General features: G+C 43.5%; 1 protein-coding gene across 4 annotated transcripts in view; it reads left to right on the top strand.

Annotated features, from left to right (window-relative positions):
• RILPL1 (Rab interacting lysosomal protein like 1) overlaps positions 1-22,817 on the top strand; it is a 40,193-nt gene that overhangs the window by 15,822 nt on the left and 1,554 nt on the right. For 2 of the 4 annotated variants that reach the window (XM_073313175.1, XM_073313178.1), the window contains 2 exons: positions 9,213-9,385; positions 11,242-11,334. In XM_073313175.1, coding sequence (XP_073169276.1) covers positions 9,213-9,385; positions 11,242-11,334 — 266 coding nt within the window. The other 2 variants (XM_073313176.1, XM_073313177.1) reach the window with 2 other exon arrangements.

The following is a 22,817-nucleotide window of genomic DNA, read 5'->3' on the forward strand; positions in this document are numbered from 1 at the left end:
GCCTGCTGGAACATTAAATCTCCTCTTTTCCCTCCCGCCCCCCTGCAGGACAGGTGGAAATTTTAGGCTCCCAGGACTTGTACGTGGGCCTACAAGTAGAAGTAGGAGAAGCTGGCTACTGACATCGAGGCTTGAAACCTATGCCTAGTCTCACTGAAGTGAAATGGGAATTTCTGCTGGCCTCATTAGGAAGAGGATGCCTAAGACATAGGGTTTATCCTGGTGTCCTTGGCTTAGAATTTCTTTTCCCCATCCACTCCACTTGTGTGCAGTGTGTCAGAAGGCATCTTCCCTCCACCCCACATCAAAGGTGCTGTGTGACTGTCATGCACATTGGAGTGGAAAGGTGCTATGGAGATGTAAATGATGGTCTGACTTTCTTTTCTGGTCCCTGGCTTTCACTTTGTTTTACTGAGGGTTAGAGACTTCTATTTCTTTACGGCTCAGGGTTTTCTCTAATAGTTCTGTGGCTCTGAATCCTCCCAAATTTTGTGGGAGGTGTTATGATTTGGGTTTTCCCCATATCTAGTTCCTACAGATGACCGCTCTGTATAAAGCAGCATCAATGATCACTGCCCAGGCTTCCCCAATCCACCTTCATAGGCCTGCAAGTTATTGTACTGAAAATCTGCAGTAAAATCTGAGTGAGTTAAAAATCTCCTGTGTGTTACAGCGTTTGTGGCGAGGAAGCAGAAGTGTTTATATATAGTTATGGTTGAGTTCCAGTTTCCATTCTAAAGCTCTCCCCCCTCTCCCCCCCCATGTTTTTAAAACAATTCCTCTTTTTGGGAAGAAACTTCCCATTGGTCTGCCTTTTTCTGAGTGTGTGTATGGGGGAGGGTGGAAGGAATGTACTGTACTTAGAGCCTAACTTTCCTTTCACTACTTCTACTGGTATAAACCATGAATAACCCCACTGAAGGGGAGAGGGATAACTCAGTGGTTTGAGCATTGGCCTGCTAAACCCAGGGTTGTGAGTTCAGTCCTTGAGGGGGGCCATTTAGGGATCTGGGGCAAACATTGGGGATTGGTCCTGCTTTGAGTAGGAGGTTGGACTAGATGACCTCCTGAGGTCCCTTCCAACCCTGATATTCTAGGATTGTAAGTCAGTGGAGTTACCAGTCTAAAACTGGTGTAAGGAAGCGGAGAATTGGGCCCTGTATCTTTTGCACTTACATAACTTAAACAGTTGACTGTCTAGAAACTCCAAACTTGGCTCATTTCACAGCCTTCACAGGAAGGAAAAAGAATCTGTGTGTCTGAAGAACATCAGTTTATTGGCTTTAAAGGGAGATGAAGCTGTTACTAAAATGTAGGATTGGGAGTAAGATGACTTGGATTCTATTTCATTTTCTACTACAGACTTCTTGGTGACCTTGGGCAAATCACTTAACCTGTCTACAGCTCAGTTATGGGGGAGAGAGGCAGGGATGGAGGACCTGGTTTACATAAGTAATGTAGATGACCATGTTTGTCACAGATTAGAAGCACATTGTAAATCAGCCCCTTGACTTGGCTGTAGCTTGATTGTAGATGGGCCCTCTGAATACCCTGCATGGATGCTTCAAGTCGTTCTTTGTTGGCTTGACTGTAATGTATTGCTTCAATTTTCAGTATCCAATTATTGCAGGCAGATGAATCTTGCAGTCCTAATAATGACCATTATGGGGCCTGTTACCCTACAGAGGGGCAGTGTAGTTATTAGTCACCACTACTGAAGTTGAGCATAGAATATTTACCTCTCTATCTATATTAGAATAGAAACCCCAACAGAACAGTTGACTGAGGAGAAATAAACATTTTTGTCCTTTTAAAAAAAACAAACAAAAAAAACCTGAATAATATAAAACCACTTCAAACATACCTCCTGGATTTACAGTGCACATGGCCTGTTAGTCCTTGTTAACACATACCTTTAAAACTTAATTGTGTCATCTTGCTACAGATTTGAGGGGGAGGGGTTTCTCACAGTAAATCTAACTATTTGTAAATTGTCTCTATACAGCACCTAGCAGAGTAGGGTCCCGGTCTCAGTTGTGGGCTCTGTGCTGCTGTTATCTAACAAGTACAGCACTTTCCAGTAAACCATGTAAATTATTGGCATAGAGATCTCTCCAAACTGCAAATCTGTGAGAGATCCCTGAAATGTACTGCCTGCCTGCATTCTCTATACCGGATACCTTAACGTTTCTGTTTGGGTCTGTTGTTCCCTGGGTAACTTCTTGCTCACACTACTGTGTGGTGTTTGGCAACATCTCAGCAGATAACTGGCACATGCCCTCTGAAATGGAGTAGCACACAGCTTTCCAGGTACAAAGCTGGAGAGATAGGCTGCCCTGCAGCAAAATGTTTATAAACCTATCCAAGCACTTGATGTACTTGACCCTTTTTGCTCTTGGAGAGGTTACAAGCTTTGGGGAAACTCACCTGCCACTTGTGTTTACATCTATGACTGAAAGTAGGGGCTGAACCATGTATCTTGAACAAATAGGAATGGTCACTTCTGACGGACACACAAGTTAACCCCTGGGAGACCACAAATATAAAATAAAGGAGTGTGTGTGTGTGTGTGTGTGTTGTGCACATGCACACACTATAGGGATATATTTATCCCATGGAGATCATATCATGCATCTTTGACTGCCTCATGTGCACTCTGTCCCCTAATCCAGCCCTCCGGGGAATATTTCCTACATAGAATCATAGAATATCAGGGTTGGAAGGGACCCCAGAGGGTCATCTAGTCCAACCCCCTGCTCGAAGCAGGACCAATTCCCAGTTAAATCATCCCAGCCAGGGCTTTGTCAAGCCTGACCTTAAAAACCTCTAAGGAAGGAGATTCTACCACCTCCCTAGGTAACGCATTCCAGTGTTTCACCACCCTCCTAGTGAAAAAGTTTTTCCTAATATCCAATCTAAACCTCCCCCACTGCAACTTGAGACCATTACTCCTCGTTCTGTCATCTGCTACCATTGAGAACAGTCTAGAGCCATCCTCTTTGGAACCCCCTTTCAGGTAGTTGAAAGCAGCTATCAAATCCCCCCTCATTCTTCTCTTCTGCAGGCTAAACAATCCCAGTTCCCTCAGCCTCTCCTCATAAGTCATGTGTTCTAGACCCCTAATCATTTTTGTTGCCCTTCGCTGGACTCTCTCCAATTTATCCACATCCTTCTTGTAGTGTGGGGCCCAAAACTGGACACAGTACTCCAGATGAGGCCTCACCAATGTCGAATAGAGGGGAACGATCACGTCCCTCGATCTGCTCACTATGCCCCTACTTATACGTCCCAAAATGCCATTGGCCTTCTTGGCAACAAGGGCACACTGCTGACTCCTATCCAGCTTCTCATCCACTGTCACCCCTAGGTCCTTTTCCGCAGAACTGTCTAAACCTCTAAGCAGCTTGCGTCAGCTGCCATTTATAAATAACAGCTTGTCAAGACAATTGTTTCCACCATGATTTTACTGCACCAAATTGAACTCCTTTTAAATGTTTCCCCTGTCAGAGACTCAGGCCAGTCCTGTGCTGAGCATAATACCACTGGCAAGGGAGACGCCCCTATTTACAACGCTTCTAGCTCTGGTAGGACCTGAGATACTGACTTGAAATTGTCACATTATTCTGCACAGAATTGTTTTTGTGGGTCACTCTTAAGAGTTGTTATAGTTTAATCTGAACCCTGTACAGTGGGACTCCAGGTCACAAAGCACCTGGTCTTACAGGCGGAGGAATACAAAATACAGTCCCAAGTAAAAAAACAATTGCGAAGCTCACTATCCCATTCCTAAAAGCTGTATTTTTGTAATGTACATGGCATATAGAAAATAAAGAGGGATGAAATGGGGAGGTATACGTTTTAGCAGTACTCATTTGGGATGACCTGAATAACAACATAGTGATTTTTGCCACTGGTTAATGGTGTCCTCATCCCAAATTCATGCTGTTAAAATCTTTGTACTAGACAGGCATGCACAAGATAGTGCTGTTCAATTAGCAATTTACTATCTCTTGGGCAAAATCTTTTTCCTGACACCCAACGGGTGACTATCTTGTACCATGAAGCATAATGATCATAACTCATTATATTATATAAAAAGTCCAGATTGATCATGACATAACTGAGACACTCACTATGACTTTTAAAAGATTACCTATATCTAATAATCATTTTATTCCAGTGAATGTCCCATTCATTTCACTGACCATTTGGAAGATGCCAGCATTCTAGGGATTAATGAGATTTTTCTGGGCTTTTTGTTGGTACATCATTGCTCTAACAACTGGCCATCTTCCCATTCACTAAACTAATTGTGAATGTTCAGAATTAAAGCATGAATGAACAATGCTCAGGGTTGATTACAAACGCATAAAATTGGGGAGAGGCTGTGAACCTGCACCATTGATGCTAATGGGAGCAAGACTGAGTCCTTAAAGTGGCTATGGTATTGGTCAACTGACCTGTCAAGACCACACCAGGGATAATGCTGCTAAACAAATCTGCAAATATTTGTAGGCATGTTTTAAATTAATTTGCATTGGCCCTATTCATGCGTTAGCTTCCTGTTAACATTTGTGCAATGGAGTGTTACTTGCACAGACGCTCATGGAAAGTAAATTTGAGCTTATGTGACCAGATATTTGCAGAAACGTGCAAAGCACCAAACTATAAAGTGACCTGGTGAGATTAGAGCAATGGGGGATGCAGACAATGAGAGGAGAGTAATTCTGACTCAAGGTGAAGTCCTACATAGTGGCACAGAGGAAATAAACAACAAAGACGTGCAGTGGGGATGAAGGATCAAGCGGCAACATCCATCCCATTAGAGGAAATATACTTTCATCTTGTCTCCTTACTGGTGTCCTGATGGAACTTTACCATATAACTAAGTTCTCCATTTGCTGTAGGGCAGAGCTGGGCCTGGGTGGGGAGGTGTACGCAGGAGCAGTTTGTTTGTTTTAAGTAATCCATGGTCTGAAGCAATTTGAGAATCAATGTTCTAAAGAATTTTCCTATTGAGTATTGAGCCCGCTAAAATATTGGCTTCTCCTCTAAGGTGGCGCAAACATGTCAGGTCACGAGCATGGTATAACTGCCTTTGCAGAAGACTGCAGCCAGAGGGGGGGGAAACTGAAAGCAGCGGAGAAGTAAGTAGGAAAATAAGTGAGAAAACAGAGGTGAACAGGGGCATGTGAGGATGCTTGGGGTGTCCTGGCTCTCCTCCTCCCCCCCCCCCCCGAAAAGTGACAGTGACTGTCAGTGTTTTACTAATGAATTGAATGAGCTTGGTGCTAATAGTTTAAGGGATGACTTCATTGTTAATTCAGCTGGGAGACCCAGATTTGTAAACAGGCCTAGGCCCTGAGCCAGCAAGCGTGAAAGTGTCTACAGTCTCTGGAGAGAAAAGATGCTTTCTTCTCATTGCTGTAACTCATCAGTTTCATGGCAGTGGCATCTCTTCTAATTACAGCCGTTCCCCATTCTTTCTGCCAGGGTGAAGGTTAAGCAGTAATTGCAGTGGCAAGCAGAACGCTGGAATAACTGCCTGCTCTGGAACTAGCATCGGTTGTTGGCTTGGGCTGAGTAAACTTAGCTGCATTGGCTATGTGTGTGTGTCAGTCTCTGCTGACTTAGATGAGATCTGGGGAAGGGGATGGGAAGGAAACAGAACTAAAATGGGCTCTGAAATGATGCATGTGACCAAGATGGGTGTAATTGTAGGGAAAAGCACTTAATTATGATTTCCTCTGAACGTTTTGTGTTCCATAGTATCCATCTTATGACATTAGGTTGCAATAAGAAAAAAACCTAACTGAATAGTAAGATTCTGACAAACCGAGACCAGCCATCATTCAAGCTGCTATTCCATCCTTGCAGGACATTGGATAGAATACTCTGCTGCAATAGTTTGCACTTCTACAAACATCCATTAACTAACCCTCCCAACAGCCCTGGGAGGAGGGTGAAGGTTATTTTGCTAATGGGTGAGCAGAGGGATGGAGACAGTCAGGCCCATACTTTCAAAAGTGGCTTGTTTGGATGCCCCAGTACTTGGGTCCCCAGATTTAGCTTCTTAAGGCCTTTCCCTGTGAAGTGCTGAGCACCCACCATTCCAAAGTGAAGCTTATGAGACCTCTGGACCTGTGAAGAATCAGGCCCTTGGTGTCTAAAATCAGGTACCCCAAACTGGAGGCCACTACTGGAAAAGTCACCTTGTGTGTCTTACACAGTCACACAGTGAGTTAGAGCAAGAGGTGGGAATGGAGTCCTGACTTCCCTTTCTCTGCTCCAACCACTAGACCCCTTCCCTCCCAATGGAGAGAATGTTATTTCCATCGATATAACAATGACCATGGGGAGACTTTGACCCTGATCCTGCAAACAGGTACACACGTGTTGAACTTTAAATACGTGAGAAATCCCATTGAACTCTCTAGCACTACGCAGATGCTTAAAGTTAAGTGTTTACAGGATTGGATATTGCCATTTGCCTAAGTTGCATATTGCCATTTTCTAGCACTCCAGGGATTCTCAGTAATAGGAGCATGTAGATCATGCTCCTAACACGTAGGCTATCTGCTTTCAGCGGTGTATATACCTGCTGTTATCTCCCTCATTCTAATCAATCTCACTCTATAGTGTTTTTCAGAGGAAAAATTGCTACTACCTTGTTTTTAAATGTGCTATAAATAGATAGGTTTTCATAACTAGAGGGCAAGCTCTAGAAGCCAGTAGTTTTTCTGAATTGTTATATAAATGGCCTTTCCCCTTTTTAATCAAATAAGTTTAATGCCAATTAAAACCACAGGTAGTTTCCTGGGAACTAGAGCTGGTTGGAAAAGTTTAATATATAAAACTTTCTGCAAAAATAGTTTAGATTTAATTTTCCAGCTAGCTCTACTAGAGACTCTACTTTCTATTACTATGGATCACCTGTAGGACTGACATGGACAAGCAGTGCAATTCAGTGGATAGAGTATCAGACTGGAGCCAGCAATTCCTGAGTTCTAATCCTGACTCTCTACATGGACTCACTCTGTGAACAAGTCACTGCCTCTTCTTGTACCAAAGGTCTACGTTGCACTTTCGCTGGTAAAACTTTTTTCAGTCAGGGGCATGAAACAACACACCATAGCCAACAAAAGTTTTACCGACAAAGTGCCAGAGTGGACAGTGCTTTATCAACAGGAGATGCTCTCTCGCCAACAAAGCTACCACCCCTCGTTGGGGGTGGTTTTATTTTGTCAGCAGGAGAAGTCTCTCCTGCCGACAAAAAGCAGGTACACTGCGTACCTTACAGTGGTACTTCGTAGCCGCACAGCTGTGCGGCTGTAAGGTGCACAGTGTAGACATACCCTTAGTTTTCCTGTCTGTGAAATGGAGGTAATAATACTGACCTACCCTGTAGCGCCTTTGGGATCAATTCAATGTCAGATCTGTAGTGCCATACTTTAGAATAGAAGTGCTCAATATTTATTTTTATTATACTGGCCCTAAATGAGGGTGCATCTTACTTAGACGCTTTCTTTGGGAAATGAGATCTCAATCTACCTTTTTCTGTTTGGAGTGTTGAAAGGAACATATCTATTTAGGTGGCTATACTATGAATATAAAATACCTAGTTAAGAGCCTCTATGCCACTGGAACACCAACAGACTCCTGACTTCAGTGACACAGCCAGGAAACTCTTGGACTCTCTTGGTACCTCTTTAAAATCCAGTTTTGGAGGTGGGCAGCTTGCTTTCTTCCCTGCTTATCTTCATCATGCACAAATATGTAAATCATCTGTCTCTCTCAGCTCATTCAGTGATACTGCTTCCATGAGCTGGCACCCCATCAGCACTTGCAACAAGTATTGAGTTTCAAATGTACTTTGCTGCACGCACGGTTCCAACATTTATTTTACAGCTGGAAGTGTCCCAGATCTCGTAGCGTTCTCAGTTGTGTTGCAGAACATCCTGATTCCAAGCACACGCTTCCAACAGACTTGTATTTTCTCCGTATTGCTTACTCTGCTTTATATGGCCACCCGATGTCACTGACTACAGCAGCAGTATCGTGTATGGTGACATTTTTCTCCTTCTCTGCAGTCCCTTGGGCCACATCCCTGCAAACAGAGCCATGCAGGATCTCATGGACTTTGGTAGGGCTCCACACAGGTGTGAGAAACCATCTGTGTAGATAAGGGTCCAAGTTCTGCAGAAATTAGGATGCAAGAGACAGAACATCTGCAGGCTCCAGGACCAAAACTGGAGAAATCTCCTAACTTTGAGTGAATCTTACATAGAATTACTATATAGAAGGATGGGAGTAACTGGTCTATTTAAAAAAAAAAAAAAAAAAAAAAAAGCCAACCCTATTGTTACTCACAGGGAATATGGGGTGCTCTGCACACATCTGTAGATCTCCTCTTTGCAGCTGTTCAGGTTCACTGATGTTGACATCAAAGAGGTGTTAATTAAGCAAGGGCATTAATGTAGTAGGTTATTATATATTCAGGGAAACTTGCAACATCTTCTAAAGAAGCATATCTTTATGACTGAAAATACACTAAACAAGCCACACAGCAAGGGTCATTTATTTTAAAAGGTTTGATTAACTATCTTTAAGAAACTGTGGAAAGTAGGGCCCTGTCAAAACACAGGCCCTACGTTTTCAAAAATGACTAGTTTGTTTTGGGGAGGCTGATTGGTTGAACACCTGGACCCTCAAAATCAGGCCCCTTTAAGGTATCTCAGGTTGGCACTCCAAATCACTAGTCACTTCTGAAAATACAGGCCGCTGGGTGGATAAAGTAGAAAACAAAGTTCTCCTGGGCAGGGGCACTAACTGCCAGCCCCTTGATTTAGGGCCTCCTTGCTGTTGGCACCCACTCCTGACTCCCCCCATCTGTGGGGTAAGCCTTTATCTCACCTTCTATCTTTGAGGCCTAAAAAACCCAAATCAACCCCTGCGTTGTTAGCCTCCAGCAGTTTCCAGCACAGTGAGGAACGCTGCGATCTCCTACCATTGAATTATTCTTGCTGGGGAATCTTATTAAACCTGAGCAATGAAGCAAAGGTAGTTGGTTTTCCATAGCACTCCCCTAACGTTGTTGATGGCTCTTATAATATTAAGAATAGAGATGGATGATTTGATTGCATCTCTAAGGAAAAGTTAAGCCTTTATTGAGTGCACAATGAATTAATTAAAGCTTGTATTTCCTCCTCCAGACAGAACCTAACAATGATGACTATCTCTCTGAATCGGAGAAAATGGCTATGGATTTAAAAGATCCAAACCGTCCAAGATTTACTCTACAAGAGCTACGGGATGTCTTGCATGAGCGGAATGAACTGAAGTCTAGAGTGTTTTTGTTGCAGGAGGAGCTTTTATATTATAAGAGGTGTGTTGGATCCCACTGTTGGTATTGCTACCTCTGCCTTCTCCATTGTGCTACTCCTGGAGAGGCACAGAATAGAGAGAAAACAGAGGTTGGATCTCAAAACTGAGTGTCTGCTTAGTCTCTAAGAAATGGCAGCAGATTCTTGGCTTCCCTAAGACAAAGTAAAGATGGCTCCAAAATCTGGTTCATATTTGAATTCTCACCAAGTTTTGGGAGGAGTTTGGTTCAGGATCATCCCTAATTTTAATATTCCCCAAAACTTGTGACCTCTCAATAGTGAAAATTTCAAACAAATGCATACTTTTAAAAGGGAGAGAGATTGTTAGCGCCTGTTTAAAAATAAATAAATATTTTTTAAAAAAACAGAAAATGGCCTTTTGAGAGAGATGGAAATATTTGCAATTTTTTTTCTTCATTTTCTTTCCTCCCTTTCTTTTTTTAGTGGCAAAATGGAGGAAAAGAATCTGGGGAACGGAATTGAAAACTCCAACAACCAAAAATCTTAGTTTAATTTTTTTTTTTTTTCAAATGAGCAACAAATCACTCCTTTCCATACCTGCAGAACAAGATCTGGCTTGAAATTACAACAAAAAACAACCACACACCCTAACTCTTTTGATCAGCTCTTTGTTTGTTTTTTTTGTGTTTTTGTTTGTGGGTTTTTTTGTTTTTTTTTTTTAAACTTTCATGTAGGGACATATTATTTACTTACACTCATTTAACATTCTCAGCAAAGCTATATAGGGTCTATATGCCCCTGGGACAGGATGCAGAGCATTTCACTTCTAGTCACTAGCTAAAATCTACTCCTCAGCACGTGGCGACTGCCCAAAACGTATTGCCATCTGATGCCTGTTCTGTGGCCCAAGGGCAGCGAGGTGTTGGTGGCAGTTCAGCACCCAGTGGAGAAGTGCCAAAATCATAAAACTATCGTAACCATTGCCATTAGCATGCCAGTGATTCCAGTCTCCTCATAGAGGCCAAAGACTGAATGGGCCCTTAAGACAGAAGAGCTTAGCCTCCCCTTACAGGAGCTCTGCTGATACCATCATTTGAGTATATCAGTAGGGGGAAGACTGTCTTGCTGCTCCCTATGCTCCACCTGTTCTTTGACTAAACCAGGGACTCCTGAGCTGTCAAGCCAGCACTTATGCATCAACATTTAAAAAAAAAAAATAAAAAATCACATAGTCAGTCAGTTTTCCTCTCATAAACAGTGGGATCCATTAAACTCAGCCTGTCGCTCTCCAGGGATTGCTGTACACTGCACAGCAATATTCTGTCCTGTTCTGAGTTTAAAAAGCTACTGCAGGTACTTGGGTTACTTGAATGTTGAAGTTTTTTTTTTAATGCAGGCAATATTGTAGCCATGTCAATCCCAGGATATTAGAGAGACCAGGTGGGTGAGGTAATATCTTTTACTGTTCCCATTTCTGTTGATGAGTGAGACAGACTTACACAGAAGTCTGACACTTTTAATCACTGCATATAATTAACTCTACAAATCCTCCTCACGTGACCATTCTAGAACTCCTCTTTTAACATGGGTGACTTGAATTTGAAAGAGTATTGTAAATTAAAAGAAACTAAGGGCCTTATCCACTGCTGATGAAAAGATTGCCACTGACTTTAATGGGTTTGAATCGGCCCCTCCAGTTCCTTTTAGTTTACAAAGCTTGTTCAGATTCATGAAACTCGGGGTGTGATCCAAACCCACTAAAGTTAGAGGGATCTTTTCATCTGTCATGGATCAGGCCCTTGGTTTCTTTTAATTTACAAAACTCCCTCAAATTTTATTTTAAATTTCTTCAAAATAATGAAAGAACTAAAACTTAACCATATTTTTTTTCTCAAAGTGAGGAAACAGAAGAAGAAACTAGATCCCCTCAACCTACACCCATAATTAATTCAAAAACCTCAACTCAGCCAGAATCTGGAATCAAACGACTGTAAGTAGCATTCTCTTCCAAAGATCTTGAACTGGGCATGTTTCTTGGGGGAGGGGGTAATTGGGTTGGTTTTAGTTCTGGTTCCCCACCCCCATTAATCTTCATTTAGTGATATCACATGCACATGTGTTTGGAAATAATCCTATAAAAATCAGTATTATAAAAACACATTTTATAGGTTTTATTAAACAAAACAGAACATAGTGCTGATTTAATTCTCAGTGACTTCCTATCTCTGACAGGTTCCCTTCACACACTTAATAGAGAGAGGAATAAGTGTTCTGTGCACTTCTATTTATGGTACAGATAAACTGAGCTCCTATGGTTTGTGAAATTCTAATATTCCCTTCTTGAGTACTGTTCATAATACTCAGCTTGAGTAGAATAGCATATGTTGCTATGGATTGTAACAGCGTATGAGTTAACAAGCTGTCAGCCACAGAAATTCCTGCTCTTATTTGGAACCATCTTGTCAGCCTATTCAGGCTCTGAGGATGTTCATGTCTGCATATGAATGTGTACTGCTGGTCTCTCACCATGGGCTGTGGTCCTATTTCAAGCCTGATCCTGCATTCCTTGGGCACCCCAAATTGCATCTGAGCACAATGTAAGATCTGGGTGCGCTAGGAATGTAAAATTGGGCACTTTTCCACGTATATGCTTGCTTACATTTAGATAGTAAACTCCTTGGGGCAGAGACAGCAGACTCAGCAACAGGAACATGTCAGCAAGCTTCCTCCCCTAGGTCTTACACCTGAGAGCTGTAGAATGTGTTTGTTACAAAAGAAACAAAATCTCAAGCACTTAACAGCTGGGTCTGGAGTTCAGTCTCCTTCCCTTCCCACGGCTAAGTAGCTCTGTTTATAGATTCCTACATCCTGAGAATCTGAGCCTTCAGGCTCAAGCCTTGCCATTTCCCTGTATGCACCTACCTGTATACAGAACACTTGCATTAGGTCTAAGCATAGAGTTAACTCTTTGCTCCTCTGTACCCTGTATCTATTATTTTTCTGACCTGTAAAGCTCCATGCCCCCTATAGTGGGGTGTAAGTAATAATACTGTGCGGACAGGATTAGAAAACCAAATTATAGAATCACTTCATTTTTCAGTTTATCTATTGTCAGCTCACTCCCTCACCTTTTTATTCCAAATACTAGCTTTTGAACCCACTAAGAGGTTTTCATGTTTTGTGAATAGTGTAACTATTTTAACAATACATAAACTATTTGGATATGCCACTTTTGTATTTAATTGCAAAACTCTCCCATCCTGTCCCTATATGCCTATAACCTTCAGCTCCATATAAAAATGGTGCCTGCACTTACATAGTGCCCCCCACTGGATGATCTTGGGGGCTGATCCGAACTCCAGTAAAGGTACCTGGAGTGTTTCCATTGACTCCAGTAGGCTTTGGCTCATGCTATTTAGGGTATGTCTACACTACGAAATTAGGTCGAATTTATAGAAGTCGGTTTTTTAGAAATCCGGTTTTATATATTCGAGTGTGTGTGTCCCCACAGAAAATGCTCTAAGTGCATTAACTCGGCGGAGCGCTTCCACAGTACCGAGGCAAGCGTCGACTTCCGGAGCGTTGCACTGTGGGTAGCTATCCCACAGTTCCTGCAGTCTCCGCTGCCCATTGGAATTCTGGGTTGAGATCCCAATGCCTGATGGGGCTAAAACATTGTCGCGGGTGGTTCTGGGTACATATCGTCAGGCCCCCGTTCCCTCAATCATTTCGCGCCTTTTTTCCTGAGTTACCTGTGCAGACGCCATACCACGGCAAGCATGGAGCCAGCTCAGGTAACCGTCACCCTATGTCTCCTGGGTGCTGGCAGACGCGGTACGGCTTTGCTGCACAGTAGCAGCAACCCATTGCCTTCTGGCAGCAGACGGTGCAATACGATTGGTAGTCGTCCTCGTCGTGTCCGAGGTGCTCCTGGCCACGTCGGCTGGGAGCGCCTGGGCAGACATGGGCGCAGGGACTAAATTTGGAGTGACTTGACCAGGTCATTCTCTTTAGTCCTGCAGTCCTATTGAACCGTCTTATGGTGAGCGGGCAGGCGATACGGACTGCTAGCAGTCGTACTGTACCATCTTCTGCCAGGCAGGCAAGAGATGAGGATTGCTAGCAGTCGTATTGTACCATCTTATGCCAGGCAGGCAAGAGATGAAGATGGCTAGCAGTCGTACTGTACCATCTTCTGCCGAGCAGCCATGAGATGTGGATGGCATGCAGTCCTTCTGCACCGTCTGCTGCCAGCCAAAGATGTAAAAGATAGATGGAGTGGGTCAGAACAAGAAATAGACCAGATTTGTTTTGTACTCATTTGCCTCCTCCCCTGTCTAGATCACACTGCACTCACTCACAGAGAAGGTGCAGCGAGGTAAATCTAGCCATGTATCAATCAGAGGCCAGGCTAACCTCCTTGTTCCAATAACAACGATAACTTAGGTGCACCATTTCTTATTGGAACCCTCCGTGCATTCCTGCCTGAAATACTCCTTGATGTACAGGCACACCCTTTGTTGATTTTAGCTCCCTGAAGCCAACCCTGTAAGCCGTGTCGTCAGTCGCCCCTCCCTCCGTCAGAGCAACGGCAGACAATCGTTCCGCGCCTTTTTTCTGTGCGGACGCCATACCAAGGCAAGCATGGAGGCCGCTCAGCTCACTTTGGCAATTAGGAGCACATTAACCACCACACGCATTATCCAGCAGTATATGCAGCACCAGAACATGGCAACGCGATACCGGGCGAGGAGGCGACGTCAGCGCGGTCCCGTGAGTGATCAGGACATGGACACAGATTTCTCTGAAAGCATGGGCCCTGACAATGCATGCATCATGGTGCTAATGGGGCAGGTTCATGCTGTGGAACGCCGATTCTGGGCTCGGGAAACAAGCACAGACTGGTGGGACCGCATAGTGTTGCAGGTCTGGGACGATTCCCAGTGGCTGCGAAACTTTCGCATGCGTAGGGGCACTTTCATGGAACTTTGTGACTTGCTTTCCCCTGCCCTGAAGCGCATGAATACCAAGATGAGAGCAGCCCTCACAGTTGAGAAGCGAGTGGCGATAGCCCTGTGGAAGCTTGCAACGCCAGACAGCTACCGGTCAGTTGGGAATCAATTTGGAGTGGGCAAATCTACTGTGGGGGCTGCTGTGATGCAAGTAGCTCACGCAATCAAAGATCTGCTGATATCAAGGGTAGTGACCCTGGGAAATGTGCAGGTCATAGTGGACGGCTTTGCTGCAATGGGATTCCCTAACTGTGGTGGGGCTGTAGACGGAACCCATATCCCTATCTTGGCACCGGAGCACCAAGCCGCCAAGTACATAAACCGCAAGGGGTACTTTTCGATAGTGCTGCAAGCTCTGGTGGATCACAAGGGACGTTTCACCAACATCAACATGGGATGGCCGGGAAAGGTGCATGATGCTCGCATCTTCAGGAACTCTGGTCTGTTTCAAAAGCTGCAGGAAGGGACTTTATTCCTAGACCAGAAAATAACTGTTGGGGATGTTGAAATGCCTATATGTATCCTTGGGGACCCAGCCTACCCCTTAATGCCATGGCTCATGAAGCCGTACACAGGCAGCCTGGACAGTAGTCAGGAGCTGTTCAACTACAGGCTGAGCAAGTGCAGAATGGTGGTAGAATGTGCATTTGGACGTTTAAAGGCGCGCTGGCGCAGTTTACTGACTCGCTTAGACCTCAGCGAAACCAATATTCCCACTGTTGTTACTGCTTGCTGTGTGCTCCACAATATCTGTGAGAGTAAGGGGGAGACGTTTATGGCGGGGTGGGAGGTTGAGGCAAATAGCCTAGCTGCTGGTTACGCGCAGCCAGACACCAGGGCGGTTAGAAGAGCACAGGAGGGCGCGGTACGCATCAGAGAAGCTTTGAAAACCAGTTTCATGACTGGCCAGGCTACGGTGTGAAAGTTCTGTTTGTTTCTCCTTGATGAAACCCCCCCGCCCCTTGATTCACTCTACTTCCCTGTAAGCTAACCACCCTCCCCTCCTCCCTTTAATCATTGCTTGCAGAGGCAATAAAGTCATTGCTGCTTCACAGTCATGCATTCGTTATTCATTCATCACACAAATAGGGAGATGACTACCAAGGTAGCCCAGGAGGGGTGGTGGAGGAGGGAAGGAAAATGCCACACAGCACTTTAAGCACAGCACTTTAAAAGTTTACAACTTTAAAATTTATTGAATGACCGCCTTCTTTTTTTTTTTGGGCAATCTTCTGTGGTGGAGTGGCTGGTTGGCCGGAGGCCCTCCCACCACGTTCTTGGGCGTCTGGGTGTGGAGGCTATGGAACTTGGGGAGGAGGGCGGTTGGTTACAGAGGGGCAGCAGTGGCAGTCTGGGCTCCAGCTGCCTTTGCTGCAGCTCAACCATACACTGGAGCATACTGGTTTGGTCCTGCAGCAGCCTCAGCATTGAATCCTGCCTCCTCTCATCACGCTGCCGCCACATTTGAGCTTCAGCCCTCTCTTCAGCCCGCCACTTACTCTCTTCAGCCCTCCACCTCTCCTCCCGGTCATTTTGTGGTTTCCTGCACTCTGACATTATTTGCCTCCACGCATTCGTCTGTGCTCTGTCAGTGTGGGAGGACAGCATGAGCTCGGAGAACATTTCATCGCGAGTGCGTTTTTTTTTTTTCTTTCTAAGCTTCACTAGCCTCTGGGAAGGAGAAGATCCTGTGATCATTGAAACACATGCAGCTGGTGGAGAAAAAAAGGGACAGCGGTATTTAAAAAGACACATTTTATAAAACAGTCGCTACACTCTTTCAGGGTAAACCTTGCTGTTAACATTACATACATAGCACATGTGCTTTCGTTACAAGGTCGCATTTTGCCTCCTCCCACCGCGTGACTACCCCCTCAACCTTTCCCCCTCCCTGTGGCTAACAGCGGGGAACATTTCTGTTTAGCCACAGGCAAACAGCCCAGCAGGAATGGGCTCCTCTGAGTGTCCCCTGAAGAAAAGCACTCTATTTCAACCAGGTGACCATGAATTATATCTCACTCTCCTAAGGATAACACAGAGAGATAAAGAACGGATTTAGGTTGAATGCCAGCAAACATACACTGCAATGCTTTGTTCTACAGTGATTCCCGAGTACGTGTTACTGGCCTGGAGTGGTAAAGTGTCCTACCATGAAGGACGAAATAAGGCTGCCCTCCCCAGAAACCTTTTGCAAAGGCTTTAGGACTACATCTAGGAGAACCGCAAATGCCAGGGCAAAGTAATCCTTTCACATGCTTGCTTTTAAACCATGTATAGCATTTTAAAAGGTACACTCACCAGAGGTCCCTTCTCCGCCTGCTGGGTCCAGGAGGCAGCCTTGGGTGGGTTCGGGGGGTACTGGCTCCAGGTCTAGGGTGAGAAACAGTTCCTGGCTGTCAGGAAAACCGGTTTCTCCGCTTGCTTGCTGTGAGCTATCTACAACCTCCTCATCATCATCATCATCTTCGTCCCCAAAACCTACTTCCGTATTGCCTCCATCTCCATTGAAGGAGTCAAACAACACGGCTGGGGTAGTGGTGGCTGAACCCCCTAAAATGGCATGCAGCTCATCATAGAAGCGGCATGTTTGGGGCTCTGACCCAGAGCGGCTGTTCGCCTCTCTGGTTTTCTGGTAGGCTTGCCTCAGCTCCTTCAGTTTCACGTGACACTGCTTCGGGTCCCTGTTATGGCCTCTGTCCTTCATGCCCTGGGAGATTTTCACAAAGGTTTTGGCATTTCGAAAACTGGAACGGAGTTCTGATAGCACGGATTCCTCTCCCCATACAGCGATCAGATCCCGTACCTCCCGTTCGGTCCATGCTGGAGCTCTTTTGCGATTCTGGGACTCCATTATGGTCACCTGTGCTGATGAGCTCTGCATGGTCACCTGCAACTTGCCACGCTGGCCAAACAGGAAATGAGATTCAAAAGTTCGCGGTTCTTTTCCTGTCTACCTGGCCAGTGCATCTGAGTTGAGAGTGCTGTCCAGAGCGGTCAGAATGGAGCACTCTGGGATAGCTCCCGGAGGCCAATACCATCGAATTGTGTCCACAGTACCCCAAATTCGAGCCGGCAACGTCGATTTAAGTGCTAATCCACTTGTCAGGGGTGGAGTAAGGAAATCGATTTTAAGAGCCCTTTAAGTCGAAATAAAGGGCTTCATTGTGTGGACGGGTGCAGGTTTAAATCGATTTAACGCTGCTAAGTTCGACCTAAAGTCCTAGTGTAGACCAGGGCTAAGTGCGTAAGAATGGGTCAGACTTGTTACTTTGACGCTTTATTTTGTATTTGAAAATTATACTTTGAGTTTGGCATTTGGATTACTTTTCCTCATGATTATGGTTCTGATGCCCTACTTTTATAACACTTATGAGAAGAGCATGTCCTGTTTGAACTATGGGTTTATCTTGTATGTTCATCTCCATCATAGATGTTCTGTTCCTGTACTACTGTTTAGTCCTTCACTTTATTTAGCTTGATTCCCCATTTGTGGGGAATGGCCCCATAACCAATACAATGGTGACTGGAACTTATGGGTTGGGTTTATTTTGAGCAAAGGCAGAACAAAATTGTAAACTGACCACATTTTGTTGCAATGCTAACTGGATGTTATTTGCTTCTGGCTCTCTCTGGTTCTAATATACATAGGCAGCATAGGGAGTCATGGCAGGAGAGCATGGATATTTGGAGTGGCTGTCTCGCTGGGTTCTTCCTTTATGATTTTTCTGGAGTGCTCTGGAACATATGTTGGGCAGCTGGCCACTTAATCAAGTGGAAAACTTCTAGACAAATATTCAGATTTTTTTTAATCATCTTGCCCTTTAATTTATCACCCATATCTAAATATTAGTAAAAGTTAAACCCATTGTTTTGACTTGTTCCCTTGTTTCAAAAACTCCTTTCACATTTTAATAAATTCACATACTGTCATCTTGAGCATAGAGCTCTCCTGCCTATTCTTGCCAGGATATGGAACTGTATACCAAACCTGCTATCCATGGGAACTGGCTTTCTTGTCAACTGGCACTCGCATCATGTGTGTGTGTTGTTTGTTTTTGGTTTTTTTGTTTTCCCGCCCCTGCCTCTTGCAGGGGTAGGTGGGGGGAAATGGGATCCTTTTTTTATTTGTATTTTGGTTAAATTGGGGAGAATTCTTTCCTTATCGTAATTTAACCAAGACGACAATGGTACTTGAACTTTTTTGCAGCCTCCCTAGACATAACCCATCTGTCCTCATGATCTCTCTCATGGCACCAGCAGTCCTCCGTGGCTGGGGCACTGTCTGCAGTCCCGAGTTGGGGGGCACTCCAGGACTTCAGCAGTCCCCATATAGGCCAAGGTTTCGTGGTGGGGGAATATGTGATTGCCTGAAATGAAAGGAAACCAAATGGCTGGGAAAGAAAAAGGCCCCCATTTCAGTGTCTTCTCCTGCAGCTGCCACTTTACAGCCCCCACCCCCCAAGTACCAGAAGGAGATGTAACACAGCCCAGGTAGCCAGCTGCTTCTTGGCCAGGTGAGAGTTAAGGATACAGTTTATCCCTTGAGCTGACAGATCTCTCCTGCTCCAGGCAGACTTTCAGCACCCTGAGACTATAGCCATTTAATTACCAAAATAGTAAATAAATCCCATTATCCCCATTTTACAGATGGGGAAGTGGAGGCAAAAAGAAGATGCAGCCAAAGTAATAGACCAAAATACCACAGCTTTACCCTAGTGATGATGCAGGGCTGGGAGATGCAACTGTGGCTGAGGGAGCCTTAGTCAGATTTAGGATCTGATCCTGCAAGGTGCTGAGTCTCTCCTGTGCTCCAGGTCTCCTTGCCAGTGGAAGTTTTGGGCACTAGAACTGCTCAGCACCTTCTAAGATCAGGCCCCAAGTCACTTGCTTAAAACCATAGAGGGACACTGTAACTACAATATTCTAGTGTAAGCTCTCCAAACTTGCAGTAGCACTGGGATAAGATCTAATAGATTAAAAATGGTACCTTAGTATCCTTTGGAACAGAGCCAGGATTAGAACTCTGACATTCTTAGCTGTCACTCCTGTTTTCAGACTGTCTCTCCCTCTCTCAACAAAGCTTAACTACAAACATACAGATTTATTGCCATTCTCTTAGGAACAGCTGTATGTCCGCCTCTTTAAAACACACCTTTCCCTTCACTGTGAATACAGTATTATAAGGACACCAGGCATAGTCTCTGCCATCTTGGATTTGCTCATACAACTGGTGAGTTGCTGCATTTGCAAACAGCTAAGGGAAATAGAAGTTCTGAAATCTCTATATATAATTTTTCCTCCCTGGAATTACAGCTTGATTTCTAGATTCTCTACAAATTTAAAGGGGCACTGATCTCCTGAGATCACCTTGATTTACTAGTAAGTGTGTGTCTACTCCTCTATGGCCAAATGTGAGGAGAGAATATCTGTCGTCAGCTAAAAGGGGATACTTGTGCGGAAAAAGCACCAGCACTGGAATTAAACATGCTGGCTCTATTTTGTTTGTATGCTGTACTGCAAAGACTTTTTTTCTTTCCTTTGAGTACCACACTTGTTTGTTCAGTATAGTGCCTGAAGTAGTCTTACATCTTGATCTGATATCTGAGCTCTGCAGCTAACTGAGTGGGCCATGGCGTGTAAAACTAGAAGTCTGAGCTATGATGAATAATATAACAATGTTTGTTTTGTTTGAATCCAAGAATAGCAGCTACAGCAGCTGTGTTAGGAAGGCTTCCAAGCTGCATTAGGTCACAAGTGAAATGACTCTGGTGATCTCAACTTTATCCTTAACTGACATTAGTCCACAGCACAAAAATAAATTGGCCACAATTGACAGTATCTGCAGAGGAGAATCCTTAGAACAGCAGAGGGTGTTGCAGGTATGGATGAAGATGCTTTCATACTAGCCAAAGTGCTCTCATGTTCAGGTTTTTTGAGCACCAGAGCGTTACCTCCAAGTTGCATGAATTGTATGATGCGCAGTAAAAGGGCTGAACGCTTACAAAGAAACTACGTCACAGCAAGTCAGCTAAAAGAATGTTTCTTGTAGCATAGTTGCAAGGCTTTGAAACCAGTATTCTAGCTGCCTGTGGTTAGCATTTCTGCAGGTGTATTGATGCAGAACCTCTCAGAAGAGAGACATGGGCCCCTTTTAACCAAGTAGAATGCAATGGGGTTTGTTTGTTTGTTTTTAACTTGACAGTATCAGTTTTGTCACTTGCAATACCCTTAAAACTGTAAAATGGATCATTTCTAACCCTATTTCCTATGCAGATAATCCATGGGAAAGCAGTAGCTGTTGATAGAACACTGTTCGTATTTCTTAACATCCACCTTCATCCCTCACTTCACCATTATGTCTGTGCCTGTTTCTTTTACAAACCTGTAACTGGAAAACCAATGTGTTCTCATGCTCTGCATTGCTAGAGATTATAATCCCTTGGTGAAGTTACACCAAGGCTGTGTGCTGCATCACTGTAGAAATTTGAGCTCTCCGTTATCAATATTTTTAAGATGGTATAACAACCAGATCTTAATTACTAATTTCTCTAACCCAGAAGTGCCAGTGAGCAGCTGTCTTGGGTGATGCACATTTTTCTCTCTAACTAATCCCATGTGTGATAATTCAAAGTAACCCTATGTATCTTTTATGGAATGTCTTATTTATTACTCCAGTCTTATCTCTGTGCCTGTACTTTTCTGACCAGGATCTTTACAGCCATAATGCCCATGGTAGCAGCTGGATTGATTCCAGATGATCCCACATTGCAGCCAATAAGAAGACTTGTGTCCCTTGTAGGAATTTTTTTTTAAATGTTTTGTACGTGGGTTTTTTTTGTTTTTGTGGGGGTTTTTTGGGGGGGGGTGTTCTTTTTTGGTTTGGTTTGGTTTTTTTGCATGACCCTCATGTATTTTTAATATAAACTGCTGGCTGCATTCTTATTGGCTGACTATAGGATCACAAACTCAAAAGCTGCCAATCAGAATGATCAATCAGTACATATTCATTTCAATATCTGAATGCTCAGTTTTGAATATTCTGTTCCATCACTTTGTCTTAGTTACCATGCTAAACCAATTTGTCCATTAACCATTAAGAAATTAATTCAATAAGAACATTTTAACCATTTGTTAATTTTGCTTACTAAACCTGTTTGTTTTAGATCTACCATGACAAGTGCTTTTTAAAAACTGTAATTTTATTGACCTGCTACAAATTAATTCTACAGAATATAACAGCTGATATCTGTGCTAACTCCTAGTGTTTACTTATAGGTTGTTATTTACATGTCTGAGTATATGTTCATTGTGGGTTTTGGTCTTCTATTGTGTGCTCCACACTATCCAGATTATTTGTACTTAAAACAAGTTCTACAACTATGTTCTTGGCTATGTCAAAAGAGGGCATTGATTACTGCTAATGCAAGCTCTTGTTGAATTTTGATTTGATCTTATGGTGGTCATGTGAAGTGACCATTCTACTGCAGGCTGCAAAACCGTTTTCATTCTAAATTCCTTCCCTTCCCACACAGAAACTTGTAATCTTTTGAAACATCCAACTTTTAGACTGAGAATTTCCATGCTTTCTTGGCCCAACAATGACACTCCAAGTTTACCAAAATTTCTTCAGCTGGATTTAGAATAAGTAGTTTATATATAAAATATCCATTTTCCTACATCATAATTTGAGAGTAACTCAAATGGCTAAACTTTAACCCTTGAAACTTAGCATGTAAATGCAGCTGTCGTCACTGAAGAGTGTGCTTTACTAAACTTGAAAAACATTAGTTATGAACATTTGAAAATGCAGGAACAAATATGCACAGGGGAAAGCCCTAGTTAGCAGTGCACTTATGCCAGGAGGACTTGGAATCTGGCCTTTTTTAAAAAAAAAAAAAAAAAAATCCAACCAACCAAAACCAGATGCTGCATAATGAATTTACAAGCTCTGAGGTGAAGGTGGCAGGTAGTGCTGACATATATACTTCCTTAAAACAAACTGAAAATTAAATGCAAGACACTGCAATGTTAAGGCTGCAGACTTTAAATCAAAAAGTTAGGAAATGCAAACATTTGGGTCCTACCAGCAATGTTAACTTGCTTGAACTGCACTCATGTAGTAGTATCTATCCTGTACTTAAAAGTAGCTTAATGTAGTACTCTTGCATTATTATTTGTATTGCAGTAGAATCTAAGGACTCGACTCCTAGACCAGGACCACATTGTGCTAGGTACTATACAAACAGAACAAAAAGTCCTAAAAAAAAAGAGCACCATAAAAGCAGAAGGATATGCATTGTGGTTAATGCTAAGATGGTACCTTAACTTTTGCATTTCCCAACAAACATTAATTATATTTTAACATTGCCCGAACCCTTTTTTGCATTTTGTTTAATATATGGTTCACTATAAGAATAACATTATTTTGCTTAAGCTGATAACTTCTCTACCATACAAACAA

Source organism: Lepidochelys kempii, chromosome 15 (genome assembly GCF_965140265.1).
Source record: "Lepidochelys kempii isolate rLepKem1 chromosome 15, rLepKem1.hap2, whole genome shotgun sequence".
Classification (NCBI taxonomy): domain Eukaryota; kingdom Metazoa; phylum Chordata; order Testudines; family Cheloniidae; genus Lepidochelys; species Lepidochelys kempii.